Source organism: Cygnus atratus, chromosome 4 (assembly GCF_013377495.2).
Source record: "Cygnus atratus isolate AKBS03 ecotype Queensland, Australia chromosome 4, CAtr_DNAZoo_HiC_assembly, whole genome shotgun sequence".
Taxonomy (NCBI): domain Eukaryota; kingdom Metazoa; phylum Chordata; class Aves; order Anseriformes; family Anatidae; genus Cygnus; species Cygnus atratus.
This window is the reverse complement of record NC_066365.1, coordinates 49,763,902-49,788,097: the sequence shown is the minus strand read 5'-3', so window position 1 is coordinate 49,788,097 and position 24,196 is coordinate 49,763,902. Positions and strand designations below refer to the sequence as shown.

Sequence of the window (24,196 nt, the reverse complement as noted above, 5' to 3'; positions counted from 1 at the left end):
AGCAGTAGCTCTGTTTTTACTAACACAGATGTAAACACAGAGGCAGATTAATCATAAAATGTCCAAAGCACAAATACTTTTTATCCAGTTTATCAAGGGAATAATTTAGTATGGAACAAAACTGGAAAGCAGACAACAATTTAGCATAATATCTACTTCTTTCTTTCCATTTCCTTATGATAATTCAAAAAAGTGTGTATTTTAGACAGTTAAAAATTGAAATTAATAACAATCACACTTAAGCAGTGCATGCTTTTTCTTGTTGTAAAACTAAATTCATCATGCAGACAAATATGTTTACGATAATTAAGGTTTCCCGCAAGGCTAACATTTCTGCCCTACAAAAGTGAGTAAATGGTTTTGCACTTTCAGACCCATCAGTGACGATCTTTCCACTTTACTATCTGTATCATCCCTCAGTTCAGACTAAAATTTTCTACCTAACAATGATTTTCACCCCTAGGAACACTCCTCTTGTGATGTTCATTAAGAGCCTGAACAAACCCATCGAAAACCACCCTCATTTAATGCAGAAAATTCTGCTTTTCTAAGCCTTTCCAGAGGGGAGACTGAAGATGCTCACCTTAAAATCTAGCCTCAAAATCACCTACTTTTTTTTTTTTTTCCTTTGGTATTGTACCTTTCTATCTTGAATTTATTGTTTGTCTGGAATATCTTCAGTATTAGGGTACTGCCTTTCTCTACTTACAGAAACATTTTGAAAATTCTCCTGGATTATTGTTATTATGTAATGATGTGAAATGGTTAAATACAACCTTTTTGTTTGTTTTCTCCAACCATTTTTTCTCTAACGGAGCAACGTTGCATAACATCACATATTTCCTTTTCTCTTTATTCTGAAACTTTCATGCAGTACAATACCTGATTTACTAATTTTTAGACTACTTAACTTGCAATTCCAATTGTATTTTCAAGTTTCCTGATGCACGGCTTCTTAATTGTTACTATCATCTTCACCACCTTTGTATTAGATAACAAACGTCTGCAAAAACGTCTGCAGTCATTGTTTGATCATGATGATTAAAAGACAATTAAAAGATTAAAAGATGATCCAATACTTCCTAGTGATCAGCACTAACACTCTACAATTTTACATGGCATTTTGTTCCTTAATAGCAACCCCTTGCCCACCCTGATCTCATTACTAACATTGTTGTGTGGGCAAATTGGTCATTTTTACCATGCGTGGGTTAGTTGAAAGGTAACTGTAGATATTTGCTCCTATGCAGCCAAACTCTTCTTGTGGGGTGTTTTTGTATCTTCCACCGGCTTGACTGGAACCAGGATTTTCACTTCAGGCTATTGCTGAACCCAGTTTGGTTTGTACAGCACCAGTTTTTATTCTGTAGCCTCTTCTAGCTTGGATAGCAAACACAACAGTTTATTAAGGGCTTGACCCAAAGCATGCTGATGTAAGTGGAAGAATTTATATTGACTTCAATGAACTTTGGTCTGGTGCCTAAGTAAACTGAACCACTACTTAGTCAAAAATAGTAATGCTCTTGAGACCTCATAATGTTTTTAGGGGTGAGAAGCATTCAAATCAAAAGATAAATTTTCAACTCATTGTTAAGGATCCTATGAACAGCTGCCATTGATAACTACGCTGACCCTTCAATAAACTTGTAATTTGCATGACCCACATACTTAGATATCTGACTGCATGACTTGCATGCAAACCAAGGAGAAATCAGATTTGCCATAGTACTTAAACAACAGCAGTAAGAGCTTGCACAATTCTGCTTAACTGTTTAGAAAGAGCTCTTCTGGCAGTAGTGTCCCTTGGACAGTATGAATTAAGGCCATCACATCTCTTTATGTTTGAAAATTCTTGCATACAAGATAAAAAATGTAATTAAGAGGAACAATGATTTCTTTAATCTGTGATAAATTAAAAGGTGATAGAAAATCTTTTTAAGGGATGTTTTTGGAAAGCTCCAGGCTTAAAAAAATCCCAGAACATTTTCACATTCCCCTTCCACTTATTTAAATGCTTTCTTACGTACAGAAAGAATCCATCTGTTATGCTCATGATGTCTGCATCTTCTGTGAAATAAGAGCATAAATTCCCCACCCACTCTTTTTTTCATTCTTTTTAATGAAACGTCTGCATATTAAAGGAAAATCTTTTAAAAATCATGAGGAAACCTTACCTCCTGCAAGCTGTTAAGTTAACACACAAGTTTTCTAGCGAATCAAATATAGGAATAGATCCGCACCTATACCCTCAACAACAGTAATTTATTTATTGGTGTTTTTCCACTATATGCCAAATTTAAATAAACTATTATTATTAGTTCAGTTACATTTTACTTCAGTTGTTATTAGTTCACATTAGTAACTCAAACTCTATGCCTCACTCCTCTTTCAAATGGAAAGACAAAATTCTGACATTAGGGAGATACGATAAAAAACATTAAATGAGATAACATTTTAGGAAAATAAGACACTTTGATGATGCTGAGAATATTCAGCAGGCATTTTCACTTCAGCTCCATCCTTCCCTAGTGGGTCTGTGAGAGCGATGCGGGCAGCACATTCGGCTGCAGCTATGCCCAACACAAGCTCGGATCCTCTGTGGGTGCAGACGCTGGCACCTGACCCACCGGCCAGGAGCCCCAAATGGGTGCCCAGGTGGCAGGCTGGCAGGAAGGTTTTCCTCAGGGCAAGTTAAATACAGTACGTGTGTTTTAAAGCTAACAAAATATTAGGAATAACATCAAAGTCTAGATGGAGTCTGCACACAGCAAATTCTCAATCCAATTTGCATTGCTGGTTTTTCTAGCATTCTTCTCGTACCAGCTCTGAAGCTGTTTTTATTCTTATACGTTGTGTATTATATTATACTCTTTTGTATTATGATGAAATTCACCCCAGTGCAGCAAGTTGTGTTTCAATTAAACCCTTATGAAACCTTCACGACACAGCTGGTGCTTAAGTGACGGGTGATACAATTTGTGATAGTGATTTGCTGTTATAATTTGATACGGGATGAGGTAGCTGGGCAGGTGCAGGTAACTTTCTCCCCAGAGGTCTGCCCCAGAAAGAGAGGCAAGCTAATAATGCAGAAATTGGCACATTTCAAACAAGATCAGGCTCACCGCTACAGAAACAATTATTAATTTAAATTCAGCATTGCCAAAACTTTCAAAGGCTAGGCAGAAACCAAAATCACCACCTTGGAATAAATCCTGCAGTGGCTGGAAATAAAAAGGGAAATGTATTTTATGTCAGTAATTACCATCTGTAAAGAAAACCCTTCATTAAGAAAAAAAAAAGGCGCATGGAAATAATTGTTTAGTTACTATGAATAGAAGAATCTGAGATTAACTCCGTGTCAAGTTATAGTCTTGAAAGACTGCCAAGTGTCCGGGCATACATATCTTACCACTGAAGTATGCTTTTGTTTCAGAACGGCTGAGACCCCCAAATGATGTAATCCCCAGCGGAAGACTGACAGGCCTTGAGATATTCCAAAAACACAGATGACACACGAAACAGCAAGCAATCAGGGTAACTATCTTGTGTATTATCCTGCGAGAATCCAACGACATAAAACTAATGCACAGATAACAGCATCGCTCTGAGCAAAGCAGGAGTGGAACGTCACAAAGATTTTTCCAAAGAAGAAATCATTCTAGAAGGACGATTATCTACATGGGTGGAGGGAAGAAAGATGGAGGGGAACATATGCCTTTCATAATTAGGGGCCCCGACTGTACTGTAGCCGAGAGGGATTTTTTACATTTTAAATTTGATTACATTTCAGAATGAAGCACACTAATTGGTATTTCTGCAGCCTGTTTGAAGAGAACTTCATCTACTTAGGCAGGGAGAAAAACAACAAAAACCAGTGACCTTCATACCATTTATGCCCAATATCAAGTACTTTTGCCTGAAGTATTCACGGTCCCTCTTCTGTTGCTGAAGCTATCTCTGGGAATAAGTGCTCTATGACTCATCCCGGTTTATCTCCTCGAAACCAGAAAAGAGATACTAGTGAATAATCCGGAGTCAAACAGATATTAAATCCAGCAAAATGAACAGCTGCTACAAAGGAAAACAAACCAAGCGGTTCCTTCTACTGTTACAAGTAAGAAACTGGAAGAAGTTATTGGTACAGGCAACACGCAAGATGGGCACCTCAGACCCAGGTCATGGAGGCAGCATGTTAAGGAAGGGATGTGTGCATTAAAATGGGCAGAAATCCCCTCTTACTGCAAAACAAACAGCATGAGGCATTCCCAGTTCCTATCTATCTGCCAGGAACACGGCACTGCTGGAGAAGCAGATGGAAAATGGAAGGAAAAATAACAAAGATTGTCACTTCTCGCCTCATAAAATCAGCTGTAAACGAGTATATATTATCTCTTTTACATATTCTTCTTTCTTGAACTATATGCCATGTAAATGTGTATTTTCTGCACAGAAAAATGCTTCCTAAGACAGAAGAAATGAGAAGGAACCACCCTGAATGTAACTCAGGTGCCATTAACTAGAAGTAAAATATCCTTTAGACAAGGAAAGTGCCAAAGGAAGGAGATGGACTTAATATAAGATCATTTCTGAAGAATGGAGAATTTACAGAATGTGAAGCGAAGAGAAAGGCACAGATAAATAATCACAAACAGAAATAAAGCAGCATCCAGCCTCTGCAACCTGACCTTTACTACAGGTGGGAGCCTGGGGAGAGCAAATGGTTTAGGAGGAGGTAGACAAAAAACATGAATGAAACAGGAAGCTAAGAGGGGACTGGATCCATGCGGGAAATGGAGAGGATGAGGGAAGAACTGCGGCAGTGGACAGGAAACGGGAGTAGAAGTAAAAAGATGGACAGGGAGGAATATGAGATGGATAGTGGGGAGAAAAGGGCTATAGCATGAAGGGACAAAAGAAGCTAAAGGAATATAGGCAGAAAATCTCAATCAATCCATTATTCATAAACCTCAGTACTCTCTTGTTGTCAAATACCTGCAAAAGCCACCCGGCACATTTACCTGCTGAAGAGGCAGGTCCACTTGGAAGCCAACCTGCAACTGCCCTGAGCACTTCACTTGGGCAAGCAGCAGACAGCTATGCCGTGCAGCCAAGTTATTGGAACTTGCCAGTAAAATAATATCATTCTCTACAGTCAAAATGTTGTTTCAGCTTGTACGTGTTTTGTTTGCTTACTCGGGATATTAGCTTGAAAGCATCAAAGAAACAAGAGCGAGTTCGTGAAATTAAGCACTCAACAGTTAACGCATGCCAGAACTCTGGTTCCCTGACATGGACAACATTAAGATATGGATGCAATTGATTAGCCCGTGTCATTTCTTCTGCCAGAGGATTCTTGCCTCCCTTAGCGTACAGGACTTGCAGGGAATATGAGGAGAGTGTGGAGATCATGGCAGAAAGGGGCAGAAGCAGAAAGATGATGAAGGAGCTGGAGAGTTAGATTCTCTTTCTGTGACACCTTATTCTTACCTATGAGGCATGGCTACTAGAAGCAAGGCTCTTTCCAAGTGTTTATTATATTAGGTTTTTCTCATTTGCAACCTCCTCCATTCTAAGAAACCCCCTCCAAGCTAACATGAGGGTGCCTCTGCCATGTCTCTGTATTCCCTAATTGCTTCCTCTGACTTTTGTTTTTTTTCTTTTTAAAGTCTTGGGGCTGCATGAGTACACATGGTGTACACAGGTCTGTATAACAAACATGCAAACGCAGCAGCAGAAACCTAAGCCTGAAGAAGTACACTTGAATAAACCAGCAGGTCCAGGACCTATATCCATGCATTCCTCACTTTAACACAATTCCACGCAAGTCAAATACATATTTGTATTGCTTTTCATTAAATAAATGTGTCTAATTGGCTATGACTGGCTGTTGCCACCTCTCATCAGGCAAGTATTTCTACAATAATGTTTCTTTTAATGAATAAAGTGGGAAATTAAAACAGAATTAGACATCTGGTTCTAAACTACCCTAAGTGATGCATAATGCTTTCTAAAATTATGTAGGACACAAACATTCCTTTGTTATTTACACAAAACTCTTAATTGACAGAACTCCCTCAATCCAATTTTACAAAGATTACTTTCCTTGCCTGACAAAAGGATACCCAAGAAAGAATGGAAAAAAAAAATCCTTAGGCTATGATCTGCGAACCTTCCTGCCTTGCCAGACCACAGTCCCAGCGTCTGCAAAACAGAGCAGAAGGGTCACAGCAAAATGTAACTCGACCTGAACTTTAACCAGCAGAGGTGACATTTATTCAACTATAAAATTTAAAACTAAACAAGAACAAATAAGGAGAAAGGAAATATGAGAGCACATTCTCCATGTTGATTTAAAATACAAGGCCACAACAGATCTACCTCTTAGGTTTATGGCAAGGGCTTGGCTACATAAGAAGAGATTTGTGAGAAAGCATTCACTTAAACAAGGTTGTGCTTTCGAACTTCTGTATTGTGTGACAACATTTAGATGTTAGTGAAAACAAAAACAGTTGTAGCACTAACAACAACTCTAAGGGAGGTTTTTAAATGGGAAAGTTACATTAGCAAGGTTAACAGATCAATTAAAGTATTTAATCCTGCCTATCCCCTTATATCTGCATTGCTCTATAGACCACAATAGTTTGATCTGTTCCTTAAGCTTGATCTCAGGACTGTTGTAAGCAGGAGGAGCACTGTAAGCTTTCACACTGATTTATACAGAGGCGGTACGTGACCCTTAATTACAGTACATGTAAAAGCAAATTATCGTGACTATACTGATCAAATGAAGAAAAGACCTCCAGAGCCAAAAGCTTGAGATAAGAAGGGAAGAATAGGGCATGCTGACTAGTGAGCTGCATGGGCAAATGATGCATGTTTAAAGTCATAAATTGCTGAGCTATTTGCTACATTCTAGAATATTATATTCCTGGATCTGCTGTTGAGATATTAAGAAAAACAGCACAACAATAGTTTTGCAAAATAAAGGATGGGTTGTATCAATTATTCAAGAGATTTCTTTGGCTTCACACTGTGATAACGCACAGCCTTATGACTCCATTTTACATGTGGGCTCGACTGCTTCTTGACATACCATATTTCAACGTATTGCATTATCATTAAAATACATGTAGATTGCTAGCCTGGAGGTTGATTGCCCAAAATTCAAAGGGCAGAATTCACCTCGATAAAATATCATGGAAAGCGTGGCAGAATTATCGCCACGAGCACGCTGGCAAAAACAACTACAAATACCTAAAGCTGAAAGTTATTGCTCCTTGTCCCAGCTGAGGCAATGCTGTTTGTCCTTGTGTGCTGCCAGAGGATGCAGCTTCAAGGAATCAAGAGAACAGGGCGGAATTGCTCGGAACGGACAAGTCTGCCTTTCTGTCTTTCTTTCTTCCTTTCTTTCTCTTTCTCTCTCTCTCTTTCTTTCTTTCCTTCCTTCCTTCTTTCTGTCTTTCTGTCTTTCATTTAATTTGACAGCTATTTAATACTTCACCATTTCTGGTTTGCCAGGCTGGGTGTGCTCTGCAAAACAGCAAGACTTTACTCATAATTTTACAATATGCCAAAACTGTTTTTTTTTTTTTTTTTTTTTTGCAAGGAGGTGGCTTGCAAGGAAAGAAGGAAAAAAAAAGAATTTCACTTTGCCATATACACAGACAAGCACCTTTTGAAAAGTTCCCTAATTCTAAAGCAGCTTCTGTTTTCACTTTAAGCTTAAAGCAAAGAGATATTCACTGTTAGGAGCATCTTTTAAATGCTATTGGATTTGCATGCTGAAAAATAATATAAATCATTAATGAAAATTGCACCATATCAGTTTCCTGTTTCAGTTGGCTGTCTTGCTAAGTTGGCAACAAGTCAGGGGCCTGCAGAGCTGCAGGCATATGTCTCATGTTAAAAAAGAAAAAAAAGACTTCATGTTATAAACACTTCCATGAAAATTACTATCCTGTTTGGAGCCAACTGAGACCAGGTGCTGAAGACAAAATAAATAGGCAACATATGAAAGCTTTAAAAAAAAGGGAAAAAGCTAGGCCACTGAGCTTCCATCGGGATTGTCTTCTACCCTGCATTTTAACGTGCGCTGTGAAATCCAAACAAAATATCCCAGCAGCCTGATTCTCTCACCTTTAGTACTACGGCTTTTTAACACACGCCTGATTCTTTTTTTTTAAAGCCACGCAAAATATACACATATGTAAGTTTAGATATAAATTAGTCTGGAATGCTAACGCAAACAATTTGTCTCCCGAACAGTTCATTAGGCTCCTCTCCGCGTCGCTTGTTCGTGCAGCGGGGAGCGCTCCAGCACTGGAGCTGTGGGATCTGCTCCCCGTCTCCAGGGGCAGCCAGGGCTCCTGAGCACTGAAGCACATGGGATTCAGGGAACTGCGAGCCCTCTGCCGAGAAATAACCCAGGAATCCAGCCAGGCAGCACTGCAAAGCCTGAAGTCTGCAACAGCTGATACAGCTTGCTTGTCTCCTATATGATGTTTGTAGGTTTTGAACAGAAATGGGAAGAAGCCCTGAAAAAGGTCACAACAGAAAGTTACAGAGGTCTTAGAGCGCTCAAGGGTCCTAGGCAGAGAATCTCTTTGACTGTTGAATGAATCAGATATCACTTCACGTATCCTGAGATACTCATTTTTTCCACAATTGCTCTGTTATCATGAAGCAAAGGACTGAAACGTTCAAGCAGTGGAAACATCTCAGGGTTAAACTGTAGGAGCTCTCTCACGCAGCCTCTCCACGCAGCTTTTCTCCTGTTTTTCTGGTGCTCCTGGCAGGACAAATGGTAGTCAGCCTGCCACAAAGTCCGATTCACCATCCTCTGGGACTTGAGCATCACAAATACTTTCCACTGGATCATGGCCAAAAGACATCAAGAAAGTAACAGAGATACCAGGAGGTCATCTTCATGCTCAGCTTTACACACACACACCCTGCCAGCCAGAGGGAGGGGTATTTTAGGTGTCTATAAAAGCAGCTGGGGCAGCAGAAAAAAAAAGTATCCTGAGCAACAAACTCACATTTTGGAACTGGCCTCATCTCTACACTAGCCTGGGAGGGCTGCACGGTGCAAAGCCATCTCTTCCCACTGCCGGGGACAGGCAGCATGGCAGAAAGAACCTGAACCACACAGCCCGTAATCACACACGGACAACCGTGGCTGAACCTGCTGGGAAGAGTCTTCGTCACGATTTCAAAATGACCCTTTAGCATCAGCGACATGAAGGAGCTAATCGGTATTTCAGAGAGCAGCTTGTCTGGACATTCAAAATGTTTAGCTATTCGACGTGTCGAGGTATTCCCCCACCCTCCGTAACCCACTCTATGAACTTTTAACATAAACAGTTTAGTTTATAACGTTAGCTCTGGTGGAGAACTGATCCCTATTTGCTAACCTATTTGCAGCCAGACTCCCCCACACGCCTGGAAGCAAGGAGCAGTCCTTACACCAGCCCTGTGCCCAGGGCAGGCAGGACTGCCCTGGCAGGAGCCAGCACTGCTAGCACACTGCTCCTATTTTCTACGCAGATTATACAAACGTGGAGCTCTTGGAGTGTGAATAGGCAAAATGGGAGCTTGAGAAGGCCTGGAAGACAGCACAGCTTAAGACTTTTCTAAATTTTCAAAATAAAGAACAGAAGAACTTTGAATTTCTTGCATTCCATTTCTTTGAAAACTCAGAAGGGACGGTTTTTAATTTAGATGTTTCTATTTTTTCCCCAAATCATAACAAGAAACAATTTGGTTGCAGCTTTGTTTTAGATAAATATAGCCAGTTATATTTCTTAGTATAAATACCTATACTACATTGAAATACTGGAATAATTCTCCTCTAATTTGTCTACAGGTTGCCATTAAGTCATGACTTTTCTTTTATCAGTTCTGTTGTTAAACTCATGGATTACATGGAAATAAGCTACAGTACAAGGCAGTGATTGGGCCAGCTTTTCTCTGAACTTGTAGAAACTATTCACGTTATGGAAATACTCTTGATAAAAGCAACTACTCTGAAATCATGTAGAATTTAAAATCACACAGATGTTATCCTTGGATTTTATGGTTTCAAACAACGGTAGTTTCATGATATTTTCACGAACTGCATGAATGCTGGGGGAGGGATGAAATGACTAGCAAATAACCGAGCTACCTCTGCATTGTGAAAAAGGGGCAGGGAGGTTTCCTGTGTCCCTAGACAAGGGGGACAGCACATTCAATGACATGTAGAAGGGCTCCATTATAACTTCAGCAAAGGAAATAGGTCCGGAGCTACCTACCCATCAGACAACCGGGTTTGGGAAGCTGCTGCTTCAAAATAGCAGTGAAGCCAAGAACACAGCCAAACAGCAGCGAGGGTTTCTGATCTCTGAGAGAACCGGCTGTCCCTGTCGAGGAACGCAAATGCTTATTGCAAGTATTGATTTTAGGATTCATGTTACTTGGGCCAAGCTAGGGGTAAGGTAATGATGCCACCAGGTAGCTTGTGAATGGAAGCAGAATACTCCAGCTGAGACACCATGCTTCTAATGCAATAAGGCAACATCCACACTTTAGCACACAGAATTTAGAAAAGACAAGGAAAAAAGTCCAGAAGTCCATTTCGGGGCTAAAAAAAATTAAAAAAAAAAAAAAACTTCTTACATGCTGCTACCTGGCACTTCCCGGCACAGAGCCACAGCTCTGCTCGAGGGGGCTCTGCTCGCTGCCCCGCAGAGCTCGCCACCCGTGGCACAGCTGCTCCGCAGGGCTCCCGCGGAGGCTCACAGATGGAGGAGACAGAGTGGAGCTGCTGAAAACATACAGTTTCAGTCTATTAGCATCGCTTTTGGATGGGTTTTGAGCTGCACACGGCTCTGCGTGGATATTTACAAAACTACACGAGCAGATCAGGTGAAAAAATAAAGGGGATATTTTACATCTTTTTTTTTTTTTTTAACAGCTGCCAAAAGACCCCCCAAAAATGTCCCCGAATCCAGCATTCTGTTGCAAAGCATCATTATCCATTATGTTTTGGTCTATTCTGTTTCCCCTCCAATCTGTAACATTCTGCTGGAAACTGTGATGAAGAACATATGTCTGTGGTAAATTACACCCATGAGAAATCTTGGAACTGTTACATTCAGTTTTATTACCCAAGGCATTAAGATAGTCTACCACAACACGTATTATTTAACAGTTCCATCAAACACAACACCACCAATAGATTTTTATATTATTAAGCACGCAAAAATATTGTCATATTCCTAAATCTCGCTGGGTGACTAACACGTTGCATTTTCAAGTTAATTAACAGTTAGGAGATTTTTTCAGTGCTTCAATGAACTAAGGTGTAAATGCAAATGTTGATGTACTATATATATTTTGGAAAACATATGTTCAGGCAACGATAAGGTTGAAAAGCCTAACACTCAAAAACCAGGAAATTGCAAGTGCTTATGCATCTTTCACAATATAAGCTTACGCAAGTGCTGCACCGTAGCGTATTCTCCAGAGTGCTGTAATAGCCTAGGCTACCTCTGGGAAATCTAGTGTGTCCAGCTATACGGACAGGCTAACAGCTCTGAGAATCCCTTCCTTTTCCACTGCTGCAAATACTAATCCAGTTACAATAACAGAAAAACAGACACAGTACAAACAACCCCGTGTGCACCGATGAGACACATTTGGGGGAGTTTGCACCAGTTCTGTGAGGCAGGCACATCACTGGAAATTTCCTACAGGCACAGGCTCCGGAAAGATAAGTAAGTTTGTACTTAACAAGTATAACGTGAATAAAAGACACCTCAAATAAACCCAACTATTATTTTGACTGATGACCTCAAAACCTTAATGAAGGACAGAAATGTCTTTATAAGGGTTTTGCATTTTATTTTTAAGTGATTCAGTGTGATCAACAAAAGAAACTAGAACTGTGTATCTGTCAAGATTGCACACGTTACGTGCTTTGCAGAGAAAAGGAAAGCCAAGGGCTAAGGCAGCAGTGAGGAGCCACAGCTGAATATGGCTTTTAACTTCAGCTTAAATTGACCAAGAATCCAAAAGCAGTCTTAGTACAGTGTTGGGACCAAACTGAAGCCAAGACATCAGGCACAAGGTGTATGAGGAAGCAGCGCAAAAAGTCCTCTCTGTTCAAAGAAATGTAATCACTAGTACCTGAAAACGTATATAATGCTTTTCTTCTTTATGCTCCAAAATGAGTCACAAAGCAAAGACTGCAAGCTAAGACCCAGTGAAAGGTACTTGCTGAATATCACACGGAGAGTCATGGAGAGCACTTTAACAGTACTTATTCATCATGTGTAAGAATAACTGAAGCTATATTTTTTTTCTGGTTCTCTGTGGTGTTCAGTCCATACAGTGAAAGCAGCAATTGCTCAAAGAAAATACACTATGTAATCATGAAATTGAAGACTGCACTACAGTGCACACAGGAGTCAAATAATGGTTGTATGGGAAACGGAGTTACTGGCATTTCTCAACTTTGAAGTGCTTGGCTTTGCAGCCTAAATAGTATTACTTTTGTATGCCTTTTTAAAGGCAAAAATGAATTTTGCTATCTGTCACTACAACAAAAACTGTCCGATCATACATCATTAGCAGCGCTTGAAACTTTAACCTGCAGCTCCGCTTTCCTTTGAGCCACTCAGTAAGAGCAGATGTACTGCAGAACGGAGAGTGAATGCTCAGGAACTGCAGGCCCACTTGGGAACACGAAGGCGATGAGTGAGCCAAGGCACATATCTTGCATCTACCCAGCATACTGGCTTAGCTTTCTGTCCTGACAAGTCCAATTTAACATTAATCCTCTCATTTCCCTCGATGGAACTCTCACAATAAGAGATCGCGAACATTTTGCTGTGCTCTTATCATGAATGAGAGATTCCAAGAATTATTGAAATAGATTTTGGTCCAATTCAATTTTGTGGCCATTTAAGAGCAACAAAGCTTTGCTCTTGTTTCCAACTAAGTAAAATAATGAGAGAACACCGTATGTCCTGAACAGGACCAACACAGGTCCACAGCTGCTGCTGCCTTGCAGAGCTGGGCTGAATTCATGACAATAGGCCAGCTTCTATCTGCTAACAGGAACGGTCGGGTGTGCAGTTCATAGCACGTTCTGCTGGAAGCAGATGATGTCTTGGCATTATATCCGCTGAGCTACTGTACCAAAAGGGGAAACTGGTTCTGTCATCTATTCCCCATCTTTCAGCCCCGCTACAAATTAAGTACTCCTGCTATGCTGTGAAAGAAAGCTTGCAGGTGCTCGGTACACAGATCCAGTTTGGATTTCATAGAATCACAGAATCACTGGATGGTTTGGGTTGGAAGGGACCTTAAAGACCACCCAGTTCCAGCCCCCTGCCATGGGCAAGGACACCTCCCACCAGCCCAGGCTTCCCAAAGCCCCATCCAGCCTGGCCTTGAGCACTGCCGGGGATGGGGCACCCACAGCTTCTCTGGGCAACCTGTGCCAGTGCCTCACTACCCTCATAGTCAAGTATTTCCTCCTTATAACTAATCTGTATCTACCCTCTTTTAGTTTAAAGCCATTACCCCTTGTCCTATCGCTACAGCCCCTGACCACGAGGCCCTCCCCAGCTTTCCTGGAGGCCCCTTTAGGCACTGGCAGACTGCTATAAGATCTCACTGGAGCCTTCTCTTCTCCAGGCTGAATATTCCCAACTCTCTCAGCCTCTCTTCACAGAAGAGGTGTTCCAGCCACCTGATCATCTTTGTGGCCCTCCTCTAGACTCGTTTTTAATATGCCTATGTCCTTCTTATATTGGTCTCACAGGTGCAGAGGAGAGGGGGAGAATCACCTCCCTTGGCCTGTTGGCCACGCTTTTTTTGATGCAGCCAGGATATGGTTGGCTTTCTGGGCTGCAAGCGCACATTGCTGGCTCGTGTCAAGCTTCTCATCAACCAGCACCCCCAGGTCCTTCTCCTCAGGGCTGCTCCCAACCCAGTTTGCTTTAACTCTGAAGCAGCAAGCAAGGTGCCTAAGATTCAGAAGGGAGCAGGATGTGGAACACAGGCTTGGCAACATACGGGTTACGTGAAAGAAGGTCTAAGGCTGCTCGTGTTTTCTCAGTCAGTCTTCTCAATTCATCTGTTCAGCAAACATAGCAATTTACAAATTCAGCAAATTCCACTCCTACTGAGAAAACAAGCTGTTGGATGAATAAAGGCTTGGAAACTACCAAAGGGGTATTCCTAGAAATTCCATTTTGTAACTCCCTCCCCAAGACAATCCTTATTTTCGATCATGACAACAAGTTTTAATATGTTTTTTTCCTCTTCTATGTATATGTCAGAAGAACTGTCATTCTAAATCAGATGTAAAAACAAAGAACGCTGATAAATGGAAGAGGCATGAAAGCAAGGAGCAATACTGTCATCTACATGTGCAAAAAGCACAGATGTGGTTTTGCTACACACAGATACAGGAATTGAAGGTTGTAAGGATCCTGGCTCTGTGTTATGCAGTTAACCTTGTAATGTAACAATGACATGCTTGGCTTTAACCGTCCATTAAGATTTTAAAGTGGTTCTGGCTGGGATGGAGTTAAATGCCTTCACAGCAGCAGTGAAGACATGGTGCCGTGTTTTGGATTTGTGGGTAAAACAGTATTGATAACACATGAATGTTTTGGCTATTGTTAAACAGTGCTTGCATAGTGTCAAGGCTTTCTCCTTTTCCCCCACTCTGCCTCCCCAACAAGTAGGCTAGGGTGGGCAAAAAGTTGAACAGCACACAGCTGCCACAACCTGAGCTGGCCAACGATATACTCCATGCCATATAATGTCATGATCAGCAATGAAAACTGGGGTAGAAGAAGACGACAATACGGTTTTAGCTCCTGAAGTGGCCACAGGTTGGAACCTGGATGGGCATCAGTCTGCTTGTAGGAGGTGGTGAGTGATTGCCTTTTTTTCATTTATTCTTTTTCCTTTCTTTTCCTTCACCTATCTTGACCTGCAAGTTTTTTCACTTCTGTTCCTGCTGTCTTCTCATGCCATCCTGCTTGGGAGTAAGGGGAGGAAGAGTAAGCGGCTGGGTGGGTGCTTGGCTGCTGACTGGAGTCAACTCACCACAAATACTTCAAAAAAATGAAATAACCCTTCTATTCTCCAACATCAAAATTTTCCAAAGCAGCCCATACAAACCATAAGTTTGATAAACTTGAAGGTTCATAGTCCCATGTCCCACATAGCAGAGCAAATACTTATGCATAAGAACGTGAATATCATACTTCAGTCACTATGCTTCTAACAGTCCATCAACTGTGCAAAAACAGAAAATTAATTTTATTTCATAAACTAAAGAAACTTTGCGCTGAAACATTCATTCACCTGCTCATCTCCACGGAAGCTGAGTAAGAAAACCCAGATATTCATTTTTCTACTCAGGAAGCATGTATATTGGAAATCAAACACAAAAGTATGTTCATCAATTATGGAAATATTGACAGGTTATGTAACATAACACAAGCACAATGTGTATTTTGATCTCCATCTGTGCTTGCAAATACATAAACTGAGACCACCACAGCGAGCAACAATGGAAGCCTCTATGTACGTAGAAATGTGGCTTCTCTTTGGTACTGGACAGAAGTTTTAGAGATTTCAGATCTTCCTCCACTTAGGCGCAACAGAAAAAAAATGTGATTCAAAACACTGAGGATCACAGGAAAAAAGGCAAAATATGAACATGGAGATTTAGAAGTGAGGGGCTAGACTGCACCTTATCCTGTAGAAGACACCGCTGAAGTTGCAATTGAAACGCCAAGTAGTGGATTAGGATGTGCAGTACATATTGAAAACAAGGAGAGTAAAAGTCAAAAAAAAATATGAAAAACTGCCAGGCACGAATAGCTACAGACTGCAGGCACCATGGCAAGGTGATTAAAATAACCACACAATGCAAATATGGCTGAAATGCCCATTCTACAGTAAGAATCTTCTAACAAAATATTTTACACTCAAAGCAACAGCAGACCAGTCAGAGAACACCTGTACTCTGAAGCAGAAGTGTCCACAGAGAATAATATCAGAATAACCAACAGCACTTTTATTCTACTGCCCTTGAGATTCTCCACTTAGGCAAATTCTTGGCAAAGGCTTTCAATGCTAAGCTCCTTACATCATTTTGATTTATATTTGTATGCTCCCTATCTCAAAGGTGACCTGGTCAATGACCTGTTCACTATTAGTAAACATTACGAAAACCCACAGCAGGAAGACAGATCTCTTCCGCCATTCAGATACGCCACCCTCGAGCCATAGCTCATTCATTTTAAGGAACTTTTTTAACAATATTTTTTTCTCACATGTGACATTGGTAGCAAGAGGTCAAGGCTTTCCTACTCTTTGAGTGCTCACCTAAAAAAAGGCTTAGTGTGCTATTTTTAAAGGCCAACATTCATGTCGTCTCAGCAAAAAGCTCGATGTTGGTTTTAGACACATTTCTTCTTTTATGCCAGACAGGCCAGACCCTAGTATTCACAAAACAACTGTGGTTCACTGAACACATTTCCAGAATTAATTTTGACTTTCCAAGGTCAACTTTACACTGATCAATGAAAGAAACTGTAGAAAAGATTACCTTACGAAAACACACCAACTTAGCCAATCTCTAACAAAAAGGACAAACTGTAGAGCTTTCATCGGACTCAGCACTATTCAAGTACAGTCTGTCAGCATTTGGCATACGTGAACATCAGAGATGGAACAAATCTACAGGAAATCCTCATGCTTACTCACATACCCTCTGCACCACAGGCGAGTCAAGCTGCTTTTATATGCTCCTCCTAGTTCCCATGTTCATCGCCATCCAAGCTCTCACCACACAAGCAGAATCCTACCTGTAATTTTCTGCAACAAAGGAGATGGCTCTGGTTCATCACAAATAGCCTTGGCTAGAGCCTTCTTCACTTCTTCTTCGGCTTTGTCCAGCTCTTTTCCACCTTTGATTTCTCCAACGACAGAATACATGTATACCAGCAAGACAAGGAAGTCCTCACAGGTATAGTCATCCGGCATCCTCTCATTGTAAGACTTGATCATTGTCAATAACTGGTTCAACACGCTGGGCATTTCTGACTCTCCGATACTCTGCAAAACAGAAAGTGTAGGGCTTATCCGTTAGCATCAGACATACTCCTGGCCCGCATCAGCATGAGTTACTACTTCTGCAACGAATTTGGGTGAAAGGCAATTCTAAAAATGCTAGGATTCCTCAGCTTGTCAAGGAGAAGGCTGAGGGCGGTCTACGACTGAAGCTTACGAAATGACAGAAGCAATGAATAAGCTCAGTGTAGACCTACTGCTCACCACGTGCTGCAGTACAAAACTTCACATAGGATGTTGTGGAGACCAAATGAGCAACTTCAAAATGGGACAAACAAATTCTTGGATGACAGGTCTATAACTGGACATTGAAAGGACTGGTGAGGGATGCATCCTCCAACATTCCTAGTGTAAAAGACTTAGATGCTGGGAAAGTTCACGGAGAATGGACAGCAGAAAAAGTCCAGATTTGTGTGTACTCCCTAAATATCATTGGCTATTGCCACTCTCAGAGTATTTGCCTAGAAGGACCAGTACCACCCAAAGGAAGAGACACCGAAGCGCTCCACGTTAGGCATCCAAACCACTCTTGGTTCTGGTGCTACAGCCATGGCACCTTGCAGGACAGGCAGAGGATGACAGAACTGGGCCTTAGAAATTGGTCAGCAGCATAGACTCAAACTACCCCGTATTTCAAGGATTGCAAGGACTGTACACAAAAATTGTGTTATTTAAACTACAAGAGGGAATGTTGCTTAGATGCAGAGCTAACATCAACAGCTAGCCAGGATTAGGCCCACCTGTGCAGTAGTAATCTGTGTCCTTATATATAGTTTTGGGAAGTCTCTAGCCACACATTGCCAAGCTTTTCCCCTGCTGAACTCCTGCCCCATGCAGCATACGGAGTAGGCAGTGCTCATTTAATGAAACACTGATCAATGTTTGCATTCTCATTTGTCAGCTTATGGTCCCTGGACTTATTTGCTGCTCAGGCAGCAAATTCATTAGTTTCCTGGAAGTTTTTTCCTAGGCACTCCCAATAGCAGCATCTTAGCACTTAAAAAGCTGTTAATGATTAGATCTTCTCCGTGTACCAGCAGGATGAGAGAACTGGAGCATCGCTCTTTTCAGTATGGATAAAAATGGCAAAGCCCAAGGTCAAATATGTCTTCTACATTTTGGGCCTCTTCCTTGGCCTTTGTACTTGAGCAGAGAGTTCAAAGCCCGGCTCCCACGGACATCAGTTGCTAGTGGGAGCTCTCAGCACATCTGCAAACCTGACCCTGTGCTTTCAGGTCAGAGACCCAGAAAATTAGAAACAGAGGGAACCACCCATGAAGCGCGTGGTTTAAGTGACTGGCATGGCTTCTTAGAGGACCTCTATGACAGGAGTGAGGACAGGCTGCCTTTCTCCAGGGCAGCGATCACCTGCCTTGTGTGTGCTCTTCTCCCTCTGCCCCCTTCACAGCACACTTGCCAGCTTCTGCTGCTGTTGCAGGGGTCCTTCCCACCGAAAAAGCCTTCTTTGCTGTGTAGGTCAGATTCATTCCCACAGCACATCCAGGCTGTCAGGTGAAAAAGGCAAAGGTTACGTGGAAGGGGGGAGCAGGAGGCTAAGAGATCATCATAATGTGCTTGTGAGGAGACGAAGTCTGGCAGAGAAAAGGAGGGGAAATCTGCGCCTATGCTGACATTTCCTAGGCGCTCGGGAGTTGAAATTGCACTTGCTTCTTCTCACCTCAGTGGGAGGAGAAAGAAGCGTCTGTACAGCTCTTCTGTGGTTGTCAAAAGGAGACTTCAGACACAAATCCCATGAAGTGCCACACTGCCATCCACATCACGTAACAGAGGGGCTGGGTTTTAGATCCACCACGTGGGTCTCTGCTGCTCAAGACAGCCACATACCGGAGCACACCACTGAACTGCCTCCTTTGCAGCACACCTCCACGTGAAATCTCCACACGCTCGCCTTCTTCTGCGAGTTGGTTTGCTCCTCGTTGGTGGGCTGAGGTTCGGAGCAGGGTCAGCACAAGGCGAGGAGTAGGAGCAGGAGATGCAGGAGGAGAGTGGCACAGCCGTCCTCAGGGGGCAGCGGTGACCTGTCAGACCTCAGAGGTCTCCTGCAACGCCACCGTCCGCACCATGCCCTTCGCCCTGCGATCAGCAAGCAGCTCCCTATAAAAACGTGGGGATCGATTCAAGCGTAAAGGGAAACATCGAATGTCCTATTAGCCAAAGAATCTAGATAGCAAACAGTTGTTCTCGGTTGCTACTGCACTGACTTCAAACAGCCCAGTCACGGTAAATAGGCACCACAGCCAATAATATATATTTTAAATAGACTCACTGAAAGCAAGAAAACCCACACAAACAAACCACCAAACCAAACCAAACAGAGAGAAATACAGGTTCATACAACAACAAAATCATGCAATTGCCTTTAACTGCATACATAACATTAGCTCTAAGCTGGTCAGGGATTTCAGAGCCTAACCCTGAGCACACAAAGGGGAAGTTTTGTCCCCTGCCATATTCCATGCAATTCTTCAGGGGCTCCTGGCCTTGGCTGTATTTTGTTTTCTCTGTTCTTTGACAAACTTAGAACACTAAAAGGCATCTCATAAACTCATTTTTTTAACTTACATTGGTCCTTTACAGATTCAGTCATAGAGAAAGCAGGAGTTAGGCTCTCAAAACCCTTTTATTTTTGCTGATGGTGCTATAGGAAACACCACTTCTGGTAGCTTTGGGACCCACCCTGTTCCTGTGATGGATACAAGTTTTGCCACGGACCAACCTTTCTAGGGACTTTAATGTGGTCAGATGTCATGATGCTATTCCAACACATGCCTTAGAGAAGAATTTTCTAACAACCCACATGCTAAATCTAATGGTAAGTGCAACTTTGGACGTGAAGCAGTATATTACAAAGCTCCACTAGTCAAAACATTTGGGAACAAAAAAAGAACATTTAGAAATCTGGGAGGCTTGGCACCATGTGTTGTGCTTGGGCAGGGAGAGTTAAATCACACTTAGAGCAAGTGCCGGCTCTGCTCTGCCCAGAAAGCCAGTCTGCTGCGTTTGGTGCTGGTCAGCCAGGCCACCCTCAAGACAAGGCTGTTGGTTCCTCCATTTCATCAGAGACCTGCCTCAGCTTAGTCACACCTGATCTCTTTATGAAAAGTGATGCATTTGGACACACAAGTTCTCAGCTGTCTGCTCCTGTGATTGATTTCAGGTCATGCAGACGCCAAAATGGAGAATGACGAAACAAGCACGCAACTCCTTGGAGGAAACCACTTGCAGCAAACAAAAGCCCAACCAGTCCTAAAACACCAAGAACTGAAAATTAACCTACAGCTGGAGTTATTCTGGAATAGATAGCAAACTTCAATCTGTATCAATCTAAATTTCACGTAACGGCAAGCCCCGTGTCATATATCACTGACCACCACCTACTGGTACTGGCACATTGTCTGTTCCCTTTCTCCCCCCTCAACACATAAACCTCCTACTTCACCCCATCTCTGGATATCTCTTAGCATACTCCTGCAACACGAAAGACAAGTTCTTGAAAAGGATACAGTCTATTTTGCATGCCCAAATTATCCAAATGCACGAAGCAGTGGGCAGGCACATGGTCATAAAAGCCAGCCCACTTTCAGCTCCTGCTTGAGGAGCTGGTAGCTCCTGAAAGCACACGTGTTCAGCATCTCAGGCAAACTTTCAAACACACACGATAAAAAAAGATTTGGGTCTAAACTTTCAGGATGATTTACTGAGGGGAAGGCTACAACTCAACAACTTAAAGTAACAATTGCCACCTCTTATCTTCAAAGTAAAAATGAAAGAAAAAGAAATTAAAGAGATATAATAAGCCGTTAACTTCGGAACGCACACGGGGTCTTTTTGGGGTATGAACTTCTCCGGAATGTTTTTTCCTTATCTCTTGGGAAATGGCGCTACAGAGGACTTCAAATACAATTGCCAAGTTTAATAGGCTATTTTGTACAAACAGGCCGCTTGGACTGGAGCACACATGAAAAAAAAGGGACTCGCAACCTCGCTGCAGAGCGCAGCTCCACAGGGACCTGGGAAATCTGCCTCCAACAAAACCCACTGGCAGATTGTCATTATCCGGCCACCTCCGATGATCGAGGAGCTCCCTGCACCGTGGAACCATCAATCAATTACCCTGATTGAACAACCCTAAAACACAAGGTTCAAAAATGTAACTACCCATGACCCAAATTTCCTGCTGGTTATGTTGGCCTCAGGTTAGCCCCATTTGTCTATCATCAAGGGAGCCAATAAAAATACGAGAAACAGGTCAATTTGGAGCTTTCCAAAGGCTGTATAAAAACATTAACACCGCTTAATTCAGTCAGCTAAGGCTCAAGCTCTAACGCCTTCTGTTCAGTTGCATTGTTTGGACATTTTAATGCTATAATCATGTACTCTTCAGAATCCAGGGAGAGTTTGAGATAGATTTCTGTTGTTTTCCATGTCTGTCCTCCGCCCTCCTTAGTTATTTATTTTTATAACTTAAGCTGTGTAATAATTTACTGTCCCTAAGGGTAAATGAACTGACATCAGTTTGCTGATTTTTGCAAAAGGCCTGAGTTTTGGCAGATGGGACAATAGCAAAGAAAGCACAACAATCACTTTTCAGTGTTTAAGCAGTGAACGTGGTATTGCACTTCAAAATCGACATTTAAAATGTGATTTAAAGAATTGACAGGAATTAAGAGGAAGTGTAATAAACTCAGTTTTGCATTTCCGTGAAGGCATTACTTTGAGTATGAATCTAAAGCAATATGTATCATTAGACATCTTTTACATAATAGAAAACAGAGGAGGAAGAAGAGAAGAGGAGGATCAGAGTTTACTTGAATTAACATGTGTCCCTGACAAAACTGAGAAGAGAACTGAGGCACCGTAATCCCTTCCCATCCAGCCCACTGTCCTCAACACATCATTAAAAAAATTAAAGCAAAGATCAACTTCAAGCAAGTAGAATTTATTTTCTTTTAAAATCCAGGAGGATGGAGGAGATAAATCTTCAGAGACTACTTCATTATGTAAATATTCTAGTGGCTTTCAGTTTAGGAAGCAAAACATTTTTAACTCCTTTAGAGGTCACACGAGTTAACAGACTTTTTTGGAACATGAACCACAGGGCCTTACAACAGCAAAGAATTTATCTGAGAAAAAAAAACACAAAACTAAAAACAACCCCCAAACCCAGCTGTATTTAAAACCAGCAGAAGGATCAGCGGAAACTCTTGGCTCATTTACTGCCCCACGCTTCTGGAACGCCCTGTGCAGGAGCTGGCCCGGAGGCATCGTATTCCGGCTTTGCAACGTGTACAGCAGACATAAAACAACTTTTTTTTTTCAGGGAAGGCTTAAACTATCCTACCTCATGTCCCTGCAGGTCCACTCAGATCTCATGTAGATGCCTGACCTATTCAGTAAAAGCTGCTTGTATTGATAATTTAGGACAGAAAACAGGGCTCATGAGTTGTGTGATATGCAGCTTTCTAATGTTGCTGTACCTGATTTGTAATGTTTTACCTGGGTTTGACTTTCTGTGTGTTGGGATTTTGGCTTGCAGAGCATTAGCCTCCCTGCTATCCAGATGATTCCTGGGTGAATATTCTGGCTGTTAAAAGTGACAGCGCTGAGGGACCACATGGGTATGCAAAAACAGCTCAGATCCTTTGATGGGATGAGATCTCTGCAGCAGTAATCACCTTAGCAAACACCAGAGACGCTGCCAAGCCAAGGAGTTGCTGCCCTCAGTGCTCAGCTGCCGTAACTCAGAAGCTGCAGTTTGTTACTCGCTGTTGTAGGAGGTCGGTCACCTCAGATTCAGGTTCAACTGCATGTAGTTCCTGTATGGATGAGATCTCTGTACTCCCTACTCCCATTAAAACAACCATTTCAGTTATTTCTTTTTTCAAAAAATGGACTGTGGGTGACTGGTAATTTGACACAATAAATCAGTACATATGATCTTCCCGTGCAAATTATGTTTTTCCATAGAAAGCTCTAGAAATCACCATAATTCTTGACTTAAGTAGGTTTTGATAAAAATGTATCCTCTGTTTTCTCTTTAAATATTTGTAGGGTATGACTGAAGAATAACCAACACACAACATAACACAAAAAATTAAGATCTTTGAAGTCAATTTGTCAATGTCAAAATATGCAACATAAAATTACTTAGGCTGCCTATTTAAGAAGAGGATGCAATCATTTTGATAACTGAGGTACACTGGCTGTACACTTCCTTTGACAGGAAGTGAGCTGGGATGCCAGGAAAGTTTTAGTCTCAAACTTACGTTTACAGCAAGGGAGGGCTGACCAAGTTTTGCCTTTCAGGGCGAAGGAGCAAACTTTAGCCCTAGAAGAAGGCCGATGAAGCATCCTGTGAACTCACAGCAGAGCGGAGGTGTGGCATGCTGTCAGTAAATGGCCACTTACAGTAAAAACATAAAAAATAGAACTAAGTCATTAAAGACAGGGAGAATGATCACATTCCCTTTTGTTGGGGACCAAATTAGGTTTAAGACTTGCCCCTGTCAATACCAAGTGACTTGCATCTTCCTCTAATGGCAGCATCTGTCTATTCACTCAATAGAAGACAGAAATCCACCAAGAATGCAAATAAAGAGGAAAACAGTTGAGAAAAATAAGAACTAAACTAACAGTGAGAGACACAGGAAACAGTAAAAAAGCATCAGGGGCTTGTCTCCTCTGTCACTATTCTTAAGGACCTCTCTGCCTTTAATGAAATGTTCCTACAGAGCCAATTCTATCTCCTGTCCCTTTCCTGCCCTTACCACCCACCCTATGCACAGCCCCAGGATCTATGTTCTCAAAACTGCAGAGACAATTTCCAGGCAGTCATATTAGACAGTCTTAAAATTCTAATGTAAACGAATAAAAGCAAATAAAAGAAAACCAGTAAGCTCTTCAAAAGCTATTTTTAACCTGGCCCACGCTGCCAAAGACACGGATTCACATTCATCCTACGCACACACTCTCCCAATTCTCTTTCATTCTTGTCTTCTGCCCGCCACAACAGCCTCTTCCTTTTGTGTCA

At 41.8% G+C, this 24,196-nt stretch overlaps 1 protein-coding gene across 2 annotated transcripts in view; it reads right to left on the bottom strand.

Moving 5' to 3' along the window:
- SCFD2 (sec1 family domain containing 2) overlaps positions 1–24,196 on the bottom strand; it is a 197,263-nt gene that overhangs the window by 92,962 nt on the left and 80,105 nt on the right. For both annotated transcript variants that reach the window (XR_007708235.1, XM_035551480.2), the window contains exon 5: positions 16,881–17,130. Coding sequence is in view for 1 of the 2 variants with exons in the window: in XM_035551480.2 (XP_035407373.1) it covers positions 16,881–17,130 (250 nt within the window). In the remaining variant the exon portion in view is untranslated. The remainder of the gene's footprint in view (positions 1–16,880; positions 17,131–24,196) is intronic.